The 17,542-nt window shown below is 41.3% G+C and overlaps 1 protein-coding gene across 1 annotated transcript; it reads left to right on the forward strand.

Annotated features, from left to right (window-relative positions):
- The first annotated feature begins 2,831 nt into the window (after window positions 1-2,831).
- LOC126601180 (protein PHOSPHATE-INDUCED 1-like) lies at window positions 2,832-4,029 on the forward strand. The gene has a single exon (XM_050267857.1). It carries the CDS (start codon window positions 2,924-2,926, stop codon window positions 3,866-3,868), a length of 945 nt encoding a protein of 314 aa, XP_050123814.1. The 5' UTR covers window positions 2,832-2,923; the 3' UTR covers window positions 3,869-4,029.
- Window positions 4,030-17,542: the final 13,513 nt, after the last annotated feature.

The raw sequence follows: 17,542 nt of genomic DNA on the forward strand, positions 1-17,542 counted from the left end.
ACATAGTCATGTCTTAAAATATAGTCTGCAAAAAAATATTTTTAAATGAATAGTATCAGGCCATGTTCATATATCATTTACAATCGAAAAAACTAAAAATAGCCCCGTCAATAATTTATTCATTTTAAGTTGTACTTTAAATTTATCGGTTAGTTTATTTAAACAACCATTAGATGTTTTCAAATCTAGTTGTTGAATTTGAATCAATTACTGCAACTGAGGAGGTGGACCTAAAAAAAGGGCTAAGAGCATTCTTAATGATGGGCTTTATATGTGGCCAGAAAAGTGATGGATAGAGCCCAATTTAGAGCTCCGGTGAATCTTTGGGATTCTAAAAAAGAACCCCTCCCAATAAGGGGTTATATATCTATCGCCTCTCTATGAGGCTTATTTTATTTATATAGTAATTTGATTACGGGGTAAATTTATTTTTGTTTTAACTTTTCTAAACTTGATTTTTTTACTTGTTATCTTAAATTTTAATTTATGAACTTTTTAACCTAAAAAAATTTAAATTATGACAAAGTTAGATTTCATCACTTATGCACTATTGTAGGCTCTCTTATCTCAATCTCATCTATCTGTTTGTTTCAATGAATTAGACATGATAAGATTTCATTTCATAACAACCATTGGATTTGATTATCTTATCTCAATCTCATCTGATGGTTTATTTCTCTGATTGACACATTCTCCGAAATCAAACAAGATTTTCATTTCATAACAACCATTGGTTTGGATCATCTTATCACAATTTAGTTATGTTATTTGTTTATATTTTCGGTTTAGGTCTCTAAACTGTCAATGTTAAATTTCATCACTTTTTTTTTTTATGAATTTTTCAATCTAGAAAATTAAACACAAAGCACAAAATTTTTTTTCTAATCAATCACAAAAAAAATAGTTATTGTTTGTGTATGTTTTCTTAATCAAATAAACGGTTGAAAAATAAACCCTTAAAATCATGTTTTAGAATTAAAAATGGAGCTCACCCATTTCTAAACTAAAAACAAAAATCAAGATTGGGCCCTCAATTTGGTGTGGGTTTCTTACTTTTTGGGGCTAGATGTAGCCTAAATTTTTGCTACCCAAGGATTGAAGTTGCTAGCTCATGTGGTGGATGTAAACCCATTTTTCAGTCAATTAGGATGAAATTTTTCATTAGAGCTACAAATGTGGTAGCCTCAAGGAAGATAAAGCCTCCATTGCAGATGCTCTAAAAGAGGGGCTATATTTGGCCAGTCTGATGTCCCTTTGGCCAAAAAATGGTCTGGTGGGCTCCATGAAGTTATAGCCCAGTCATCGGTTAGAGATGAGTTTTTAGGCAAATCAGGTCATTCTTTAGCTTTTGGACCTTTAACCCTCTCCATTGGAGATGACCTAATTTTTCAGACTAGAACTCTTGTTTAGAACTTCATTCTCAGTTGCTCATTGGAGCTCCTATATAGTGGGCTTTGGTTTCAAATTTTGCATCTCCAATGTGCAACTATAACGCAATTAAGTCATATGATGCAGTGGCAAATGTAGAATTCTAATTTTAGCAGTCTTTGTATAACAAATCCAAGCTTTTTTCAGACAGGAACAACACATCAAGTGTGCAAATTCTATACAATTAATTTTTTAAGTCATACATTTTTCATCATACACTTGTTAGGCATATAGTCCTATGTCGAGTCATTTTGCGCACATGTCATACATATGACAACAACTTACTATCGAGCTTGTTGCAATATGTTGACAACTTTTGAGTGAGCCTATCAACATACTATCATTGAACACTTGGTGGCCACTCTATGATCCTCGGAAGACCCTCTTAAGCGTATTTTTTTCCAGCCTCCAAAGGATCCGAGACTATCATGGTTTCATAATGAATCCGTTCTGACATGAAAAGAGGTATAAATACTAAGATGTACAAATTGTGAAGTAAAATTTTCATTCCCTAGAGATGCCACCCCTTGACCCTACTTAATGTTTGAAACCACAATTAACATGGATGAAAGTATGGTAGTAAGAATATTCATCTGTATAAAAAAAAAAAATATATATATATATATATATATATATATATATATATTTCATACCAAATGTGTCCAGAATATTCCTAAATTCATATTTTCTCCGATACATAGTGCATATATATATATATATATATAGAGAGAGAGAGAGAGAGAGAGAGAGCACTCTAAAAATCTTATTGTACATTCCTCACAATTGTATTCTTCTTTTTAAATATAGAAAATTTGAACTGTAGAATAAAGAATTAGAAGTGCTAATAACAATTTTCTCTCTCTCTCTCTCTATATATATACATATATATATATATACATATATATATATATATATATATATATATATATATATATATATTCCTTTATTCGGTCTCTTTGTCCGTCCATTTTGAATGGTAGGGGCCAACATGATTTGAATCTATTTTTGTCCAACTTTTTTATTTAGTTACATGACAAAATTTCATCAACAATTTATTAGTCACACCCTCCGCCACATAAAGTCCACCATACCTTTGAAATAATACAAAAAAGCAAATAAAATGAACGCGTTTTCGTCCTCCTCCTCCCTACCATTACTCTAATCCAATAGCTGCCTCAGTTCTGTCATCTAATCATAAGTCTTCAGATCATCTCCTTCCAAAAGCCCTAAATTTAAAAATACACAACGCGTTGTCCTACTGGCCTCTCACTCTCCCCCCGTTTACTTTCGTTTTGTTTTTGGTCAATACTCCCTCCACTTTAATTGCTCAAAAGTCCCACCCTTCCCACCTCCTTCCATGCACTTTCTTCCTCCCAACTTTTCAGCCCTATATATTTCTCCCACCTCCTCCCTCCATTTCCATCCCACTCCACAAAAACTTCAGCTCCATTAAAATCCCAACTCCCAAATTTGATCACTTTCTTTAGAATAAACCATGGCAGCTTTTGCAATTTTGAAACTAGTCCTTGTTATTTCTTTATTTCATTTCAGCTTAGCAGCCAGGAACCTTGCTAAAACTTCTGATAAAAACCAAATGCAATTCCAGTACCACAACGGCCCTCTCCTCACCGGAAAATTCTCCGTTAACTTGATTTGGTACGGCCGCTTCACCCCCTCCCAACGTGCAATCGTTTCCGATTTCTTCACCTCCCTATCCAAACCCACCTCCGACCAACCATCTGTCGCCACGTGGTGGAAGTCCATAGATAAATACTACCACCTCGCGCATTTGAACACACCCTCTTCATCTCTCTCCCTCTCTCTGGGAACCCAAATTCTTGATGAAAATTACTCTCTAGGAAAATCTCTCACTTTCCGCCAAATCCAACAGCTGGCCTCAAAGGGTGCACAAAACTCCGCAATCAATGTCGTTTTGACATCGTCCGATGTTCTTATCGATGGGTTCTGCATGAACAGTTGCGGTACCCACGGCTCATTCAACGGCGCTAGTCAAATCAGAGGATCAAAATCCAACAAGTTCACTTACATTTGGGTCGGAAACTCAGAGACCCAATGCCCAGGGCAGTGCGCGTGGCCATTCCACCAGCCCATCTATGGACCCCAAAGCCCACCCCTTGTGGCCCCTAACAACGACGTGGGCCTGGACGGCATGGTGATCAACCTGGCTAGCCTTTTGGCGGGGACCGCAACCAACCCCTTCGGAAATGGCTACTTCCAAGGTCCGAAAGAGGCTCCTTTGGAAGCTGCTTCATCTTGCCTTGGGGTATACGGTAAAGGGGCCTATCCTGGTTATGCTGGGGACCTTCTAGTTGACCCCACAACCGGAGCCAGCTACAATGCTCATGGATCGAATGGGAAGAAGTACTTGCTTCCTGCTTTGTTCGACCCTTCGACTTCAACTTGTTCTACTTTGGTTTGAGGGAGAGTGCTTTGAGACATTTTAACAGGATATATGAATTAATATTGAAATACATATACATTACTAGAGAGATTTAGGGAGATGTATTTTGATAACTAAATATTTTTTATTCTTTTGTACCACATTGAAAATTAATATAACTACATTATTTTGTCATTCTATTAATCGCTCCTATTATTTTGTTATGCTTCGTTATCTTAAGAGCATTTCCAAATGAGATGTCAAAACTACTACATAGACCTACAACAATAAAAAATGATAGCAAACTCTCTTAAATTGAGTCTTCTGTTTCTTACATGGTGTTGAGTCAATTGAAAGCAAAGTCAATGTTGTTAAATTTGATAGCAGCTATCAAACTTATTTAATAATTTTTTAATAAATATGATGCAATAAATAATAAATGTTGTTGAGTGTTCCAAGTATTCAATTGGTTGTGTTGACCCTAAAAACTATCAAGCCTACGTGGCTTGCAGGTCAAATAGCTAATGAGCTAACTATGCCCTTTAGTTGAAAACAGGGTATGCTAACTCGTAAACAAAGCTCAGTCGGTGAGTGAATGAATGTGGTAATGGTGTCGAATGCGTTGCTGACTTATGTTATTCAAGATATCACAAACGAGGAAGGAACTCATCTCGGCCTCTAGGTTCTATAGCCTAAAGACAAGGTTGCTAGTCACTATGAAGTTCATGAATCGTCAGCTATGGGCTTGGCTGCTTCAATTATATTTGTGAGAATATAAGTGCGCTAAATCGGTATTAGAGTGTGAGGACACAAATACTCAAAGGAGATAAGTGTCTTGACTGTAAATGTGGTTCGGCCGTCGAAATGCCGAACTCTAAAATGCACTTGAGAATATCCAATCATAAAATGGGTTCGGCTTTCGATGTGCCAAACAACATAACTTGGTACACCTCACTCATCGAGAGGCTAATGAGATGACCTTTTCTAACAAGGACTCGAAGGCTCCTTGTTGACAAAGAGTTGGATAAATAGTCATCTAAACTCAAAGCAAAGTTGTTAATCCAAACTAATGGTACTCCTCGATCGCCTGACTCTATGGCTCCAGTGCTGTTAATCCAAACTAAAGATGTCACCAGTTGTTAACCACAGTGCTGTTAATCCAAACTGAAGATGTGCTTAATGAAGTTAGGAAGGTCAATGTTTTTCTCAAAAATGAAAAGGTTTTGCATAAAGTGAGAAAGTGCGCATGGCAGATTTGTATAATATGTTGAAGGTTCCTTAAATGTTGCAGAACCTTTTCTTCAACATTCCTCGATTCAATCTTTATCGTTTGGCCACTCCTACTGAACTTAGGACTCTGAACCCAGTCTTTTCTTTGTATTTCATTCACTCTTGATCTCGATTAGCCATGAACCTTGATTCTTGAAATATTACAAATCTTATCAACCATCATCCTGATCCTTAACCAATTCACTCATAATCGGACTCGGTCGAATCTAACCTGACTCCCCAAAAGTCCTACACTTATTAGGATTCGGCCATCCAACCTTAGGATGGACTCCATCTTAGAAACACGACCTAAGTAGAAGATGTTTACTTTGTGTCGAGCCCTTAGCTATATTCAGCCCAAGCCTAATATTTTGGGTCCAAACAGGTTATGGGGAAGGACAATCGGCCAAATCTCCCTCGAACGATTGATTATAAGCCCATAGCTACATTCAGCCCAATCCTCCTCAAATGATTGATTGTAATCCTAATTATTACGAAGCAATTCATAGACACTATAAACAAAAGGGTCCTTGTCAATCTAACCCATAAAACACCAAGAAAAATTATAGGGAAGGACAATCGATGTTATTGCTTTTATTGATAATGAGCCTATTATGCGATGTTTTCATGAAAATTTCTCGCAACAATTTTAACTTGTTTGTATTAATAGATTATGAACGACATTAATATTGTCTACTATCTAAAAGGATTCGGTTGTCTAAATTTTTTTTTGGACCTTTTTCTCTTTTAAATTTTGCCCCTCCTTTCTATGAATGTACAAAAATATTCCTAATAAAAAGAAAATCACAATATTACCCAATATTATGATAAATACAATAATTGACTCACGTCAACAGAAAAAAGTTCATTGTGTTAAACAAAAATTTCTGATTCCTATTAAACAATGCGTGCTTGTCCTTTACCCTCACTTTTATTCTTTGTCAAACTTATTATCAGTTGCAGTGTGCTGGTAGGTTTAGGTCCTTGCGACCGTTATGCCTTTGAGCACACATCGCTGTCCAAGCAGCCAGCACCATGCAAACTTGAAACATTTGCACTCCAATTCCATAAACCTGATGACCTTCACATGCCGCAGCCGCGCATATTTGGCAGTGAGCTAGCCGACCATCCACTATCGACAGACACTCCTCAAATCCAAAGGGCCCAGAGCCATACGTACATAAAGACCTTAGACAGCATATATATGCATAATGCACGCACCCTCTCCGTCTCCGATCCACGATAATGAATTATATGGTATGAATTTACTGTTATGATTACGTCTAATAATAGAAAGACATATGTAAGTTTTTATATCCGTATATTTTTATTTCATTGAGAAAAAAATATTAAGTGATGATGTTCGCATTCTATGTATATTGTTCTTCTAATCTACAAGGGAAGAATTAACTAGTACTACTAGACTGGTTTAGCGCCTGACAATGCTCAGATTGTCACAATTTAGCACCGACCATTCTATGTATATTGTTCTTCTATCTACACGTGAAGAATTAACTAGTACTACTAGACTGGTTTAGCGCCTGACAATGCTCAGATTGTCACAATTTAGCACCGACCATTCTCCACACCGGGTGTGTAGAACTTTCCGTCTTTCGGACCCATGATATATAGTATTGTTCGTCAAAAAGCTGTATACGTACTCCATTTTAGTTTCTAAGGTTCTTCACCTCTACACTACTACTAGTTTAACAGCTTAGTCATCTTCTATGCTTTATAATTCCAAAATTTACTAAGTTTTGCTATGAAATTGAAATTATAATTTCAAATTTTACTTTCCGATCATTTCTCAATACACTTATTGGTACATTAGAAACAAATGAAATTCAGACTCATACTGTATACTAAGATTGATAGGTGAATAACATCGGACATATAATCTGGTTATGTATCAAGCAACAAAGAACTCAAGCAAGATGGCGGCAGAAATCATTTCAGAAGGGAAACTTTTTTTAATGATGGAATCTATATATTAAATTCATCTAAACTACAAGGAGGGAAGAGAGATTGAACTCGGAAAGTAATGAGTTGAAAAGAAATGACATATTCATCATGGCAATCTACTATTTACGATATAAAGGGAAACTTCAGACAATGAGATAAGGTTAAAAAGATCAACAAACTAACAAACATAAAACTTAAGTTTTTTTTTTGATATTTGCATATGTTGTATGTGGAGCCAAAAATATTCACAGGGCGACACGTGGATTTTTGGACAAAAATGATAAAAATACCCTTGCAGTACAACGAGGTTCCTACGCGCAAGCAGCGGGCAACCCTCTTTCAACCAAGACAGAAGTGCCCAAAATAGGTAACAATTCAAAGTCCATCTCATCAAATCCTTTCTACAAGGTAATTCCCAAACACATTCCTTTTAAATTATGTTAATTGGCTAATTAATGGGTTTATTGCCTAATTAACCCATTAATTGTCAATTAAACCATCCATTATATCCAAATAACTACAAAATACATCCAATTCAACCCTAAAACACCACATGGCCGGCTATCCCCATTTCAAAACCTAATCCATCACTTTTTTCTACCTTTTTCACCATTTCTTCCTTTTTATTACCCAATAAATTCAAAAACCACCAAAACATTCATCTTATGTTTAATAGCCAAATAAATTGGCTAATTAAACCTAAATTAAACCTAAAAACCCTAGCCACCTCCTATCCCTATAAATATACTCCCATTCTCACTAAAAGGCTAATTCCAACACTTTGGCAAAAATCCCAAAATTCTCTAAACACTCTTTCTCTCTAAATTCTAACTTTGGCATCGGAGGTTCTTCGGCCAAAGCCCCCCCCATTCATCGTGGGCGCGTGAGGCTCTTGGCCTTAACCTAAGGTGTTAATTGTTTTGTAGGTGCAAAATCGTCCAAGATCGAAGAGGAAGAAATTTGCATCCACAAATTGGTGCTTTCATTGAGAGTTGAAATCCATACTCGTAGAAGACTCTTGCACAAAAAGGTTTTTTCTTTATTTTCTAGTCCATTTGAATATTTTTCATACGTTCTTATTATTAGAATTTTTTACTTGCAAAGGTTCTTTGATAAAACGTATAAACAAAATATAATGGCTAGAAATTTAGAAAATTCCACAAGTGAAAATTCTAATGTTCAAGAAATGGGATTGCGGAGATCCGTGAGGCTAAATGCGACAATAAGGGGAGCGGCATCATCATCACGAGCTTCCACCATGGGAACCACCGTGGTGGCTACCTCGGTAGCCACCCGCGGCGAGGTCCATGGTGCCTTCACCACGGCCACCATGGGAACCACCGCGGTGGCTACTTCGGTAGCCACTCATGGCGAGGTCCATGGAGCCTTCACCACGGCCCGGAGATCCGTGAGGCAAAATGCGACAATAAGGGGAGCGGCATCATCACCACAAGCTTCTACCATGGGAACCACCGTGGTGGCTACCTCGGTAGCTACCCGCGGCGAGGTCCATGGTGCCTTCACCACGGCCACCATGGGAACCACCACAGTGGCTACTTCGGTAGCCACTCGTGGCGAGGTCCATGGAGCCTTCACCACGGCCCGAGCCGTGCCATCCAAGGCTCACGGTACCAAGACCACGATCCAAGCCGTGCCATCTAAGTTTACGTGGACCCAAGCCCAAGCCTCGCATTCACATGCACCGCGCATTGAGCAGCATGCTCCCGTGATCCAGCCTGCTCCCGTCAAGCAACCCACTCTCATGGCCCAACCTGCTCCTGCCGAGCAGCCCACTCCCGTGGCCCAGCCTGCTTTCGTCGAGCAGCCCACTCCGGTGGCCCAACCTGCTCCTGCCAAGCAGCCCACTCCCGTGGCCCAGCCTGCTCCTGCCAAGCAGCCTGCTCTCGTGACCCAGCCTGCTCCCGACGAGCAACCCACTCCCGTGGTCCAGCCTGCTTCCGTCGAGCAGCCCACTCCTGTGGCCCAGCCTGCTCCTGCCAAGCAGCCTGCTCTCGTGACCCAGCCTGCTCCCGACGAGCAGCTCACTCCCGTGGTTCAGCCTGCTTCCGTCGAGCCGCCTACTCTCACGGCCCAACCTGCTCCTGCCGAGCAGCCTGCTCTCGTGACCCAGCCTGCTCCCGACGAGCAGCCCACTCTCACGGCCCATCATGCTCCAGTGGCTTTCCAAGCAGCCCAAGTCGACCCAAGACTATCTCAACCATCCGGACCTACCATCGAGCCGGGGGCATTCTCACCATATTTTTTCGCGAATTTGACATTTCCCAATTCAACTCTCGCGCCCGGAGTCTACCACATTTCCACTACCCAAGGAGGCGCATTCCTTCCAAGCTCTTCCAATCCAAATGGCGAACAACACTTGTCTCGACAAGTCATAGAGTTGACGAGCGCCCTTGCACAACAGACAACTTTGGTGAATCAACTTTTGCAACGCATCGGGATCCAACGTGCCCCGGACGAGGTATCCCGAAGTAGGACAAGGGCAGACGGACATTTCCAGCAGCGTCCCGGCAAGCAGCCACGAGCCGAACGTTTGGGCAGTGTACATTCCCGTCTTAGAGCACGAATGAGCATGCACTCTCGACTAGGCCCACGGAGGAGCATACATTCACGGTTGGGGTTATACTCCGATAGTCAACATGAACAACCTTCCGGGCAAAGTGTCTATTCGCAGCTAAGCCCACAAGGAGCGTCTTCCACCTCACATCAGAGTAGGCAGCACGACGGACGGAGAGAAGCAGTCACTCAATCCAGCTCAAGTTCAACCAGCAGCATGCGAAGAACTCGCTCGCCTACCAGGAGCGCATCACATGCACTGCATCCGTGGCATAGACGAGCCAAACACATGGAAGAGCAGCCTAGACCAGCAAGTCATGACTGGGGGCAGCCGAGAGCTCCGCTACCCCAACAAAGGCAAATTCAGGAAGAAGTAGAGAGACTCTTGACCAAGCGATTGCATGATTTCCAACGCAACGAGGTCACCGACGAGGCACTACGACGGAACATAACCAACATAAGCAGGTCACCCTTCACGGAGGAGATTGAGCAGGCAGAGCCTCCATGCGAGTTCAGCATGCCACATTTCACATCTTTCAAAGGGGATGAAGACCCGGAGAGACACTTAAAACGTTACCAAAGTGCAATGATCCTTTATCGAAACAACGATGATCTCATGTGCAAGATATTCGCCACCACTCTACAAGGCGAGGCGCAAGATTGGTTCTACACCCTGCCGCCACAATCCATCCGAAATTTCTACGAACTTTCTTTGGTTTTCACCAAAGAATATTCATCCTATCGCTCGATCAAAAAGAAGTCTGACCATTTGTTCGACGTCAAGAAGAACCCAAAGGAGTCGCTTCGCGACTATGTGAGGAGGTTCAAAGTAGAGAAGGCAAAAATAGTCGGATGCAACGACTCGATAGCTATAGCAGCCTTCCAAAAAGGACTTCTAGCAGACCACCCGCTATTCGGAAAATTGATCATGAAAGAAGATCTAACTCTGGCAGACTCTTTTGCTTTAGCAGAGAAGCATGCACTTTGGGATGAGGCTCGCCAATGCACATTCAAGGACTTGAAGAAGTACCCGACATCACCTCCCTAGAAGCAGCGGAGGACTTATTCGCATGTTTGACGGTATCTAAAGTAGCAATAAGCTCTACCATCATGCGAGAAGAGCTGGTGGCCCGACTACCTGTATTCCACAGTTACCTGTATTCTACAGTTCAAAAGCTCTCCTCGATGTTATTAAAAATTCAAAAGCTAACTTTGGCGATAGTTGTTGCAACCCAGAAGCACAAGTTTTACTTTCAAACGCATGCAATCATCCTAATGACGTACTATTCTGCCCAATCCAGACGCGCGACGATAAAGGCGTAGACCCTGGCGGATGTAAAGTTTTCTGACGAACGCAACACTAGAAGGACACACTCGAAAGCAAGTTTTGTCCTCGTCACCCTAAAAGATTCTACATAGGAGCAACATGTACCGGCAGTTGAGTACCATTTCTTGCTGCGCATCACACGGCCCTAGCCGACCCTTGCTCAATGATTCAACTCTAGAGTGGCCCAATACCGGCAGTTGAGCATCTCCTGTTGCGTATGATATGGCCCCATCTCCACAGCTCCCTACTGCGTCTTCACGCCGAGCCTAGTTGACGCAACAGAGCGGCCCAACGATGCCTCAGAAGTAGCCGAGCACACTCTAGCTGCGCTTACTCCACCCGATGGAGACTTCTGGCATTTGCATGTCGACGACGCAGAAAAGCCTTCATCACTGCCGGCAGAGAAGGCTCAAAAAAGATGGATCCCATCTGGGAAGGTCCGTACAAGATCAGCAGAGTTAGGGGCAAGAGTAATTACACCCTCACCACCATGAAGCGGCAAAAAGATTGAAAATAAATGGATGGCCTACAATCTTAAGAAGTACCATGTGTGACCTCCCGCTACATCAAAACCCGAAGACTCAATAAGCTCGACGGGCACCACCTCACAAGCTGAGGACTATCCAGTTGTTATGCAGTTCCTACCTTACAGCTAAAGTTCTCGTTCGTTTCACTCGTTTTTCAATGAGGAATTTAGAAGTAATCACAACTTGGCTTGGCTGCATGCTTACAACAACTAATCACTCCTGCACTTCAAAAGAAGACTGCGCCCTTCTTAGGGACTCATCGCAGGAATTGCGCCCCCCGAGGGACCAACCATGCTCTCCAGTGCGAGAGGGTAAACCAATTCTCCGACACCCATATGGGTCAGCTCTCCAAGACGGGAGGATAAACTTTACACTCCGAATATCCAGACGTGGATGAGCCTGGCTGCCCTAGTATAACTAGATGCACGATGGCTTGCGCCGGGATTCCTAGAAGTAGCCGCAATGGTCTTTTTCAAGGCTTAGCTAACTGAAGGATTTTGGGTCTCTTGGCCTAATCCGTGGGGAACCGGGCCCTAGAGACGGAGAGGGCACATTACGCAGTACATCCGATGGACGACTGCCCTGGAATCCTAAAGCTGCTACCGAGTGCACTAAGGTAGCCTACGGATTCCGGAAGACTGCCTACGGCTTGCCCTTCGAGCAATGAAGCCGCACTAGACTTATACAACCGCACATTCTTTTGAAAGGTTAAACAAGCTAGCGCGCATATACGAAGTTTTATCCACTGCCGACATGCTACGTAGTTGATAAGCTTCACCTCTGCCAAGCGCGGAACAACCTACACCAAGTCCTAAAGTGTTGTGATACTTGCTACGCAACCTACGGAATTGAAGAAAGTCAAGGTTAACAGCCTAGTGGTTACGCGGACTTGTCTGCTTCTGTAAGTAAAGCATCCGGCTGCCAACCCTATGGCTAACAACTTTGCAAAGTTCTACACCAACACCTACGGCTGCATAGGCTACGCGAGTTTGTCTGCTTATAAAAAAGTAGCATGCCTGCCACTGGTCTATCAAGTCTAAAGGTTAGGGCATGAACAAAAGAAGTGAAGATGAAGAAAAACGAAGGAAAACATGTTTATAAACAACTAGCAAAGGCCGAAGGAGTTCAAGCAAAACAAAAGCTACAAGGAAAAACAAAGAAAATCCTAAAGGCTACCTAAAATACTACACTACAGCAGCTTGGACATCCCACGACTACTCGGTCGCCACACCTTCAACAGCCGTAACGCTCTTAGCAGCGGCATCATCCGACGCTTCACCCATGGCTGCCCCAATCTGGGCACTAACTTCTCTAACTACTTCACCAATGGAAGCCTTAAAAGTAAAAGCAAGCAAGTCTTCCGGAGAAATAGAGAAGGTCTTAAAACCTCAAGCCCATCCTTCTCACCCTTCAGTTGCTCATTCTTCTTAAGCAGACTAACACGGACGCGCTGCAGCTCATCCGCTCTCTTCTTAGCATAAGTAGCGAAACGAATCTCAGAAATTGCAAGCTTAAGATCTTGAATCTGAGGCGAATCAATCTCAGCAGCAAAGGGAGCAGGCTTTGGCGCCACTTTAGCAGCAGAGTCCACCTTACCACTCTTCATAATAGCAAGTCTCTACAAAGGTGAACCGGACTTGGCTCCCAAAGAACGTCCTGGTACAGACTTCGGCACTGGGGGCATGATAAAACCTTTACGCTGAGTAATCTTATCCACAATTGTACTAGCCATTCTCAACATGGAAGACGCCACATGCTCAGATCTAGCAGCCTTACATTTCTTCCCATTGGAAAAAGTCATGTCAATCACATACCTCTTGGTAGCAAACGGACCCTCATGAGCAGCGAAAGCAGTCTTTGGTTTTTTCTCAGCCGGCATCTCTTGAGCAAGCAGAGAAGATCCATTTTCCCACCTTCACTTGCAGCAGGATCCACAACAGTGATTGGACGAGCCAGTGCATCCGCTTTGATCCTATTCCCCTCATCTTTTGGGAACAGCCCACGTTTCTCCTGACGAAAAGAGTTAAAGTAGCCAACGTCATTCGTGGTACCTAGCAGGGAAGTTCAACCCAACATTCCAGCAGTTCATGAGGTTCGCAACCTCTTCATTTCTCTCAATCACCAGCCTAGCTCGAGTCATGTCCAAAAGCCTAAAAAGACATGAGCCATGTGACTTGCCTAACACTGCGCCCCAGTGCCACAATTCGAGGTCCCAACCACACAAGCTGCCCTTGGTTCTAGCCAAGTCGAGCAGCTTAAAGCAGTGGTCCCTGCCACAATACCTCATCGGCCCATGCCGAGTCGACTCCTGGCCCATGCCAGCCGACGTGCCGCACCACCCCGACGACTGCCCCGCGGTAGCACTATCCACGAAGAAGACGAAGAAATCAACGAAAGACGGTCCTTTGCACGGGCAAGATGTAGAAGATTGCTAGAGGAGGGGGAACAAATATCCTCTAAGCTATCTCTCTCTTGTAGGGTAGAATAAATCGCTCTCCAAAGTTGATTTAATAACCCACTTAAGGTGGATTTAAATAGGCTTTGAGAGAAATTTATTTCCCTTTCCTAGAAGGATCTAATTTCCTATTAAAGAGAGAATCTACATCAAAATAGGAAGCAGTCCTAAGTTTCCTAAAGCAAGAAGATCTCTACACCTGCTGCCCTTTTCTGCGAGCAGCCCAACAGGTGTGGGGGCATTTGTGGAGCCAAAAATATTCACAGGGCGACACGTGGATTTTTGGACAAAAATGACAAAAATACCCTTGCAGTACAACGAGGTTCCTACGCGCAAGCAGCGGGCAACCCTCTTTCAACCAAGACAGAAGTGCCCAAAATAGGTAACAATTCAAAGTCCATCTCATCAAATCCTTTCTACAAGGTAATTCCCAAACACATTCCTTTTAAATTATGTTAATTGGCTAATTAATGGGTTTATTGCCTAATTAACCCATTAATTGTCAATTAAACCATCCATTATATCCAAATAACTACAAAATACATCCAATTCAACCCTAAAACACCACATGGCCGGCTATCCCCATTTCAAAACCTAATCCATCACTTTTTTCTACCTTTTTCACCATTTCTTCCTTTTTATTACCCAATAAATTCAAAAACCACCAAAACATTCATCTTATGTTTAATAGCCAAATAAATTGGCTAATTAAACCTAAATTAAACCTAAAAACCCTAGCCACCTCCTATCCCTATAAATATACTCCCATTCTCACTAAAAGGCTAATTCCAACACTTTGGCAAAAATCCCAAAATTCTCTAAACACTCTTTCTCTCTAAATTCTAACTTTGGCATCGGAGGTTCTTCGGCCAAAGCCCCTCCCCCATTCATCGTGGGCGCGTGAGGCTCTTGGCCTTAACCTAAGGTGTTAATTGTTTTGTAGGTGCAAAATCGTCCAAGATCGAGGAGAAAGAAATTTGCATCCACATTGTAAACATACATAAGAGACTTTTAAGTACTACTACGATCAATTCATTATGTGTAAAATATATCAAGTCCATCTCTATGTAGGACATTTAGTCTTTCTTAAAGACATGTTGTGTTGAGAAAATCTCGCTTCTGTTCAATTTTGTTGAAGTTTGATTCCATTTAATTGACAGACCACAAGTTTTTATTTTAACCCTAAGTAATCGTCCTTGACAATAAGTGAGATTAAAATTGAAGAAATTTGCGTAGAAATGAGATTTTTTCAACACATCAACGTCAAGAACAGACACACTAAATATTAGTTTAGGGGCAAATGACCTTGTACTAAAGTTGGATAGTTTTACTGAAAATAAGCAGATTACCGCGTTGTAGATTAAAGATAGATAATTAGAAGGAAACCCTAATTGCGTGATTAATAACTAGCATGCGAAGGAATCTAAGATCACCACTATACCCACCTCCACCATGATCGCTAAGCTAGTTGCCATATATATAGAACCACCACATCCTTAATTAATTGTGTGATTAATTTGTATACCATTCATATGTTCCACGCCGACCAACCCACAGGAAAGCTTAAATCTTAGTAATGCTTGTCATTTAACTAATTTGTTGATAATCAGAAGTGGGACGTGCATAATATAAAGTACAATTGAATGCTAGATTATCTATAGTATCTTACCAATATTTAAACATACGTGACAAGTGTTAGAATTTCGTCAAATGTTGGGGATAAACACGAAGAGGAAGATGAGGGCAAGAAGTGTAGTCAGTCTCAAAAGTCAAAACCAAAACCAAACTATATGATCTGTATAATGCTCCTCGAAAATTGAAACCCTAGGTGCTGCCTTTTAATTTAGGGAGTTTTAACGAAAAGCCCGCGGTACTGTTTAATGAAAAACTACATTTTTACACTAAAAAGTCAAACTTGGTCCTATTCACTTTACCCTTTATTTTGTCCTTATCATTAAAACTCAAAATTTTCAAGCCTTTCTCATTAGTTTTCCTTTTAATTTATCCCAATCAATAAAGTAAAAACATTTTTCATTAGTTTTCCTTTTAATTTATCCCAATCAATAAAGTAAGCTTAATCCCCAAGCAGCTGCATTTAAAAACATACCAATCACCACTCACTCTCTCTACCCACCTGTCCCTGAGTTTTAGCTTGTGCACGTCCCCTCCTTCCCTTGTGTGAATACACACTCTCTCGGGCATTTTCACTTAAAAGGAGTCTTGTGGAATTTTTCATGGACTCTCATCCACTTTATGTTTTTAGCACAATATTTTATAAGAAATTTTCATGAAAAGAGCTTGGGTTAAATTTATTTTAATAAAAAACCATGCTATAACTTTATTTAATAAAAAAAGACTTCAATTTTAATGAAAACTAGTAAATTTAAAAAAAAAATGACAAAAGAACTTAAATTTTAATAAAAATATATATAATTTTCATATTAAAAAAATAAAAATAAAAAAATTGTCACGCGGACCCGTGCATCCTCACACAAACTGTTTATAAAACTTTCTACACTGTTCATGAATCGTAACAGTATTACATTGTTTATGAAACTGTTTGGGCCAAAAATAATATTATTGGGCCGAGCGAATGTTTATGTTCGGTCCAAAGCTTTTCCAAGAATATTATGGGCCGCCTAGTCAGGTTGGTCGAGTCCTATTGCAAGAAGGATTGATTTGGATTAGAGCGAATGAGCCGAGTCCTAGTATGATAAGGAGTCTTATTGGAATGAGGATGCTGGGATTTGAGAAGTGAATGTGGTCGGATAAAGAGTTTGGTTCAGGGTCCTAGTAGAGGTAGGATTGGTCGAGACTTGGTTAGATTAGGATAAAGAATCCTAATCCAAGTATAGTCCTAGTTCGACTATGATGAGATTGGCTACTATAAATAAGAAGGGGGTGCATCATTCTAAGCCCTCCAACTCAACATACAAACTGCCCTGCGCAAACTCTCGCTCTACACGAAACCTCTCAACAACCTTGAGATTTTTATTTTCTTTTTCGCCAATACATCTTCAGTTTGGATAAACAGCATTGTGAAGGCAACCGGCGAACACCTTCAATTTGGATAAACAACATTGTTGCCATAGAATAGAATCAGCCGACCGCGGAGCACCTTCAATTTGGATAAACAACACTGCATCAGGGTCGACTAATTATCTATCCAAGTCTCTGTCGAGAAGGATTTGCGCATCCTTATTGGCAGAGGTCATCTCATTAGCCTTCTCGGAGAAGTGAGGTGTTACGGATTATTAGGCTCGGCGCATCGAACGCCGAGTTGTTTTATGATTGGATACTCACAAGTGGGATTGTTATTCAATCCCCAAATCACAGCTGCTAGTAGTTCAGTCTCAGCTAGCATTAGGATCGTTATTCAATCCCCAAATCACAGCCGCTGGTATTTCCCTCTCAAGCTTGATTTCGATTGCACGAATAATCAGGCCAAATGCGAAGACCTTATCATTGGCCTTGGTGTCCTTCACGATTTGCGGGCAACTCGCGTCCTTATTCTCGGTGATTTTGAACTTGTAATTAACCAACTTAACGGGATTCTTCGTTGCATGAGTTGTACTTTGGCACCCTATCACATGGTTGCC

The sequence above is a fragment of the Malus sylvestris genome, chromosome 15, assembly GCF_916048215.2.
Source record: "Malus sylvestris chromosome 15, drMalSylv7.2, whole genome shotgun sequence".
Lineage (NCBI taxonomy): Eukaryota > Viridiplantae > Streptophyta > Magnoliopsida > Rosales > Rosaceae > Malus > Malus sylvestris.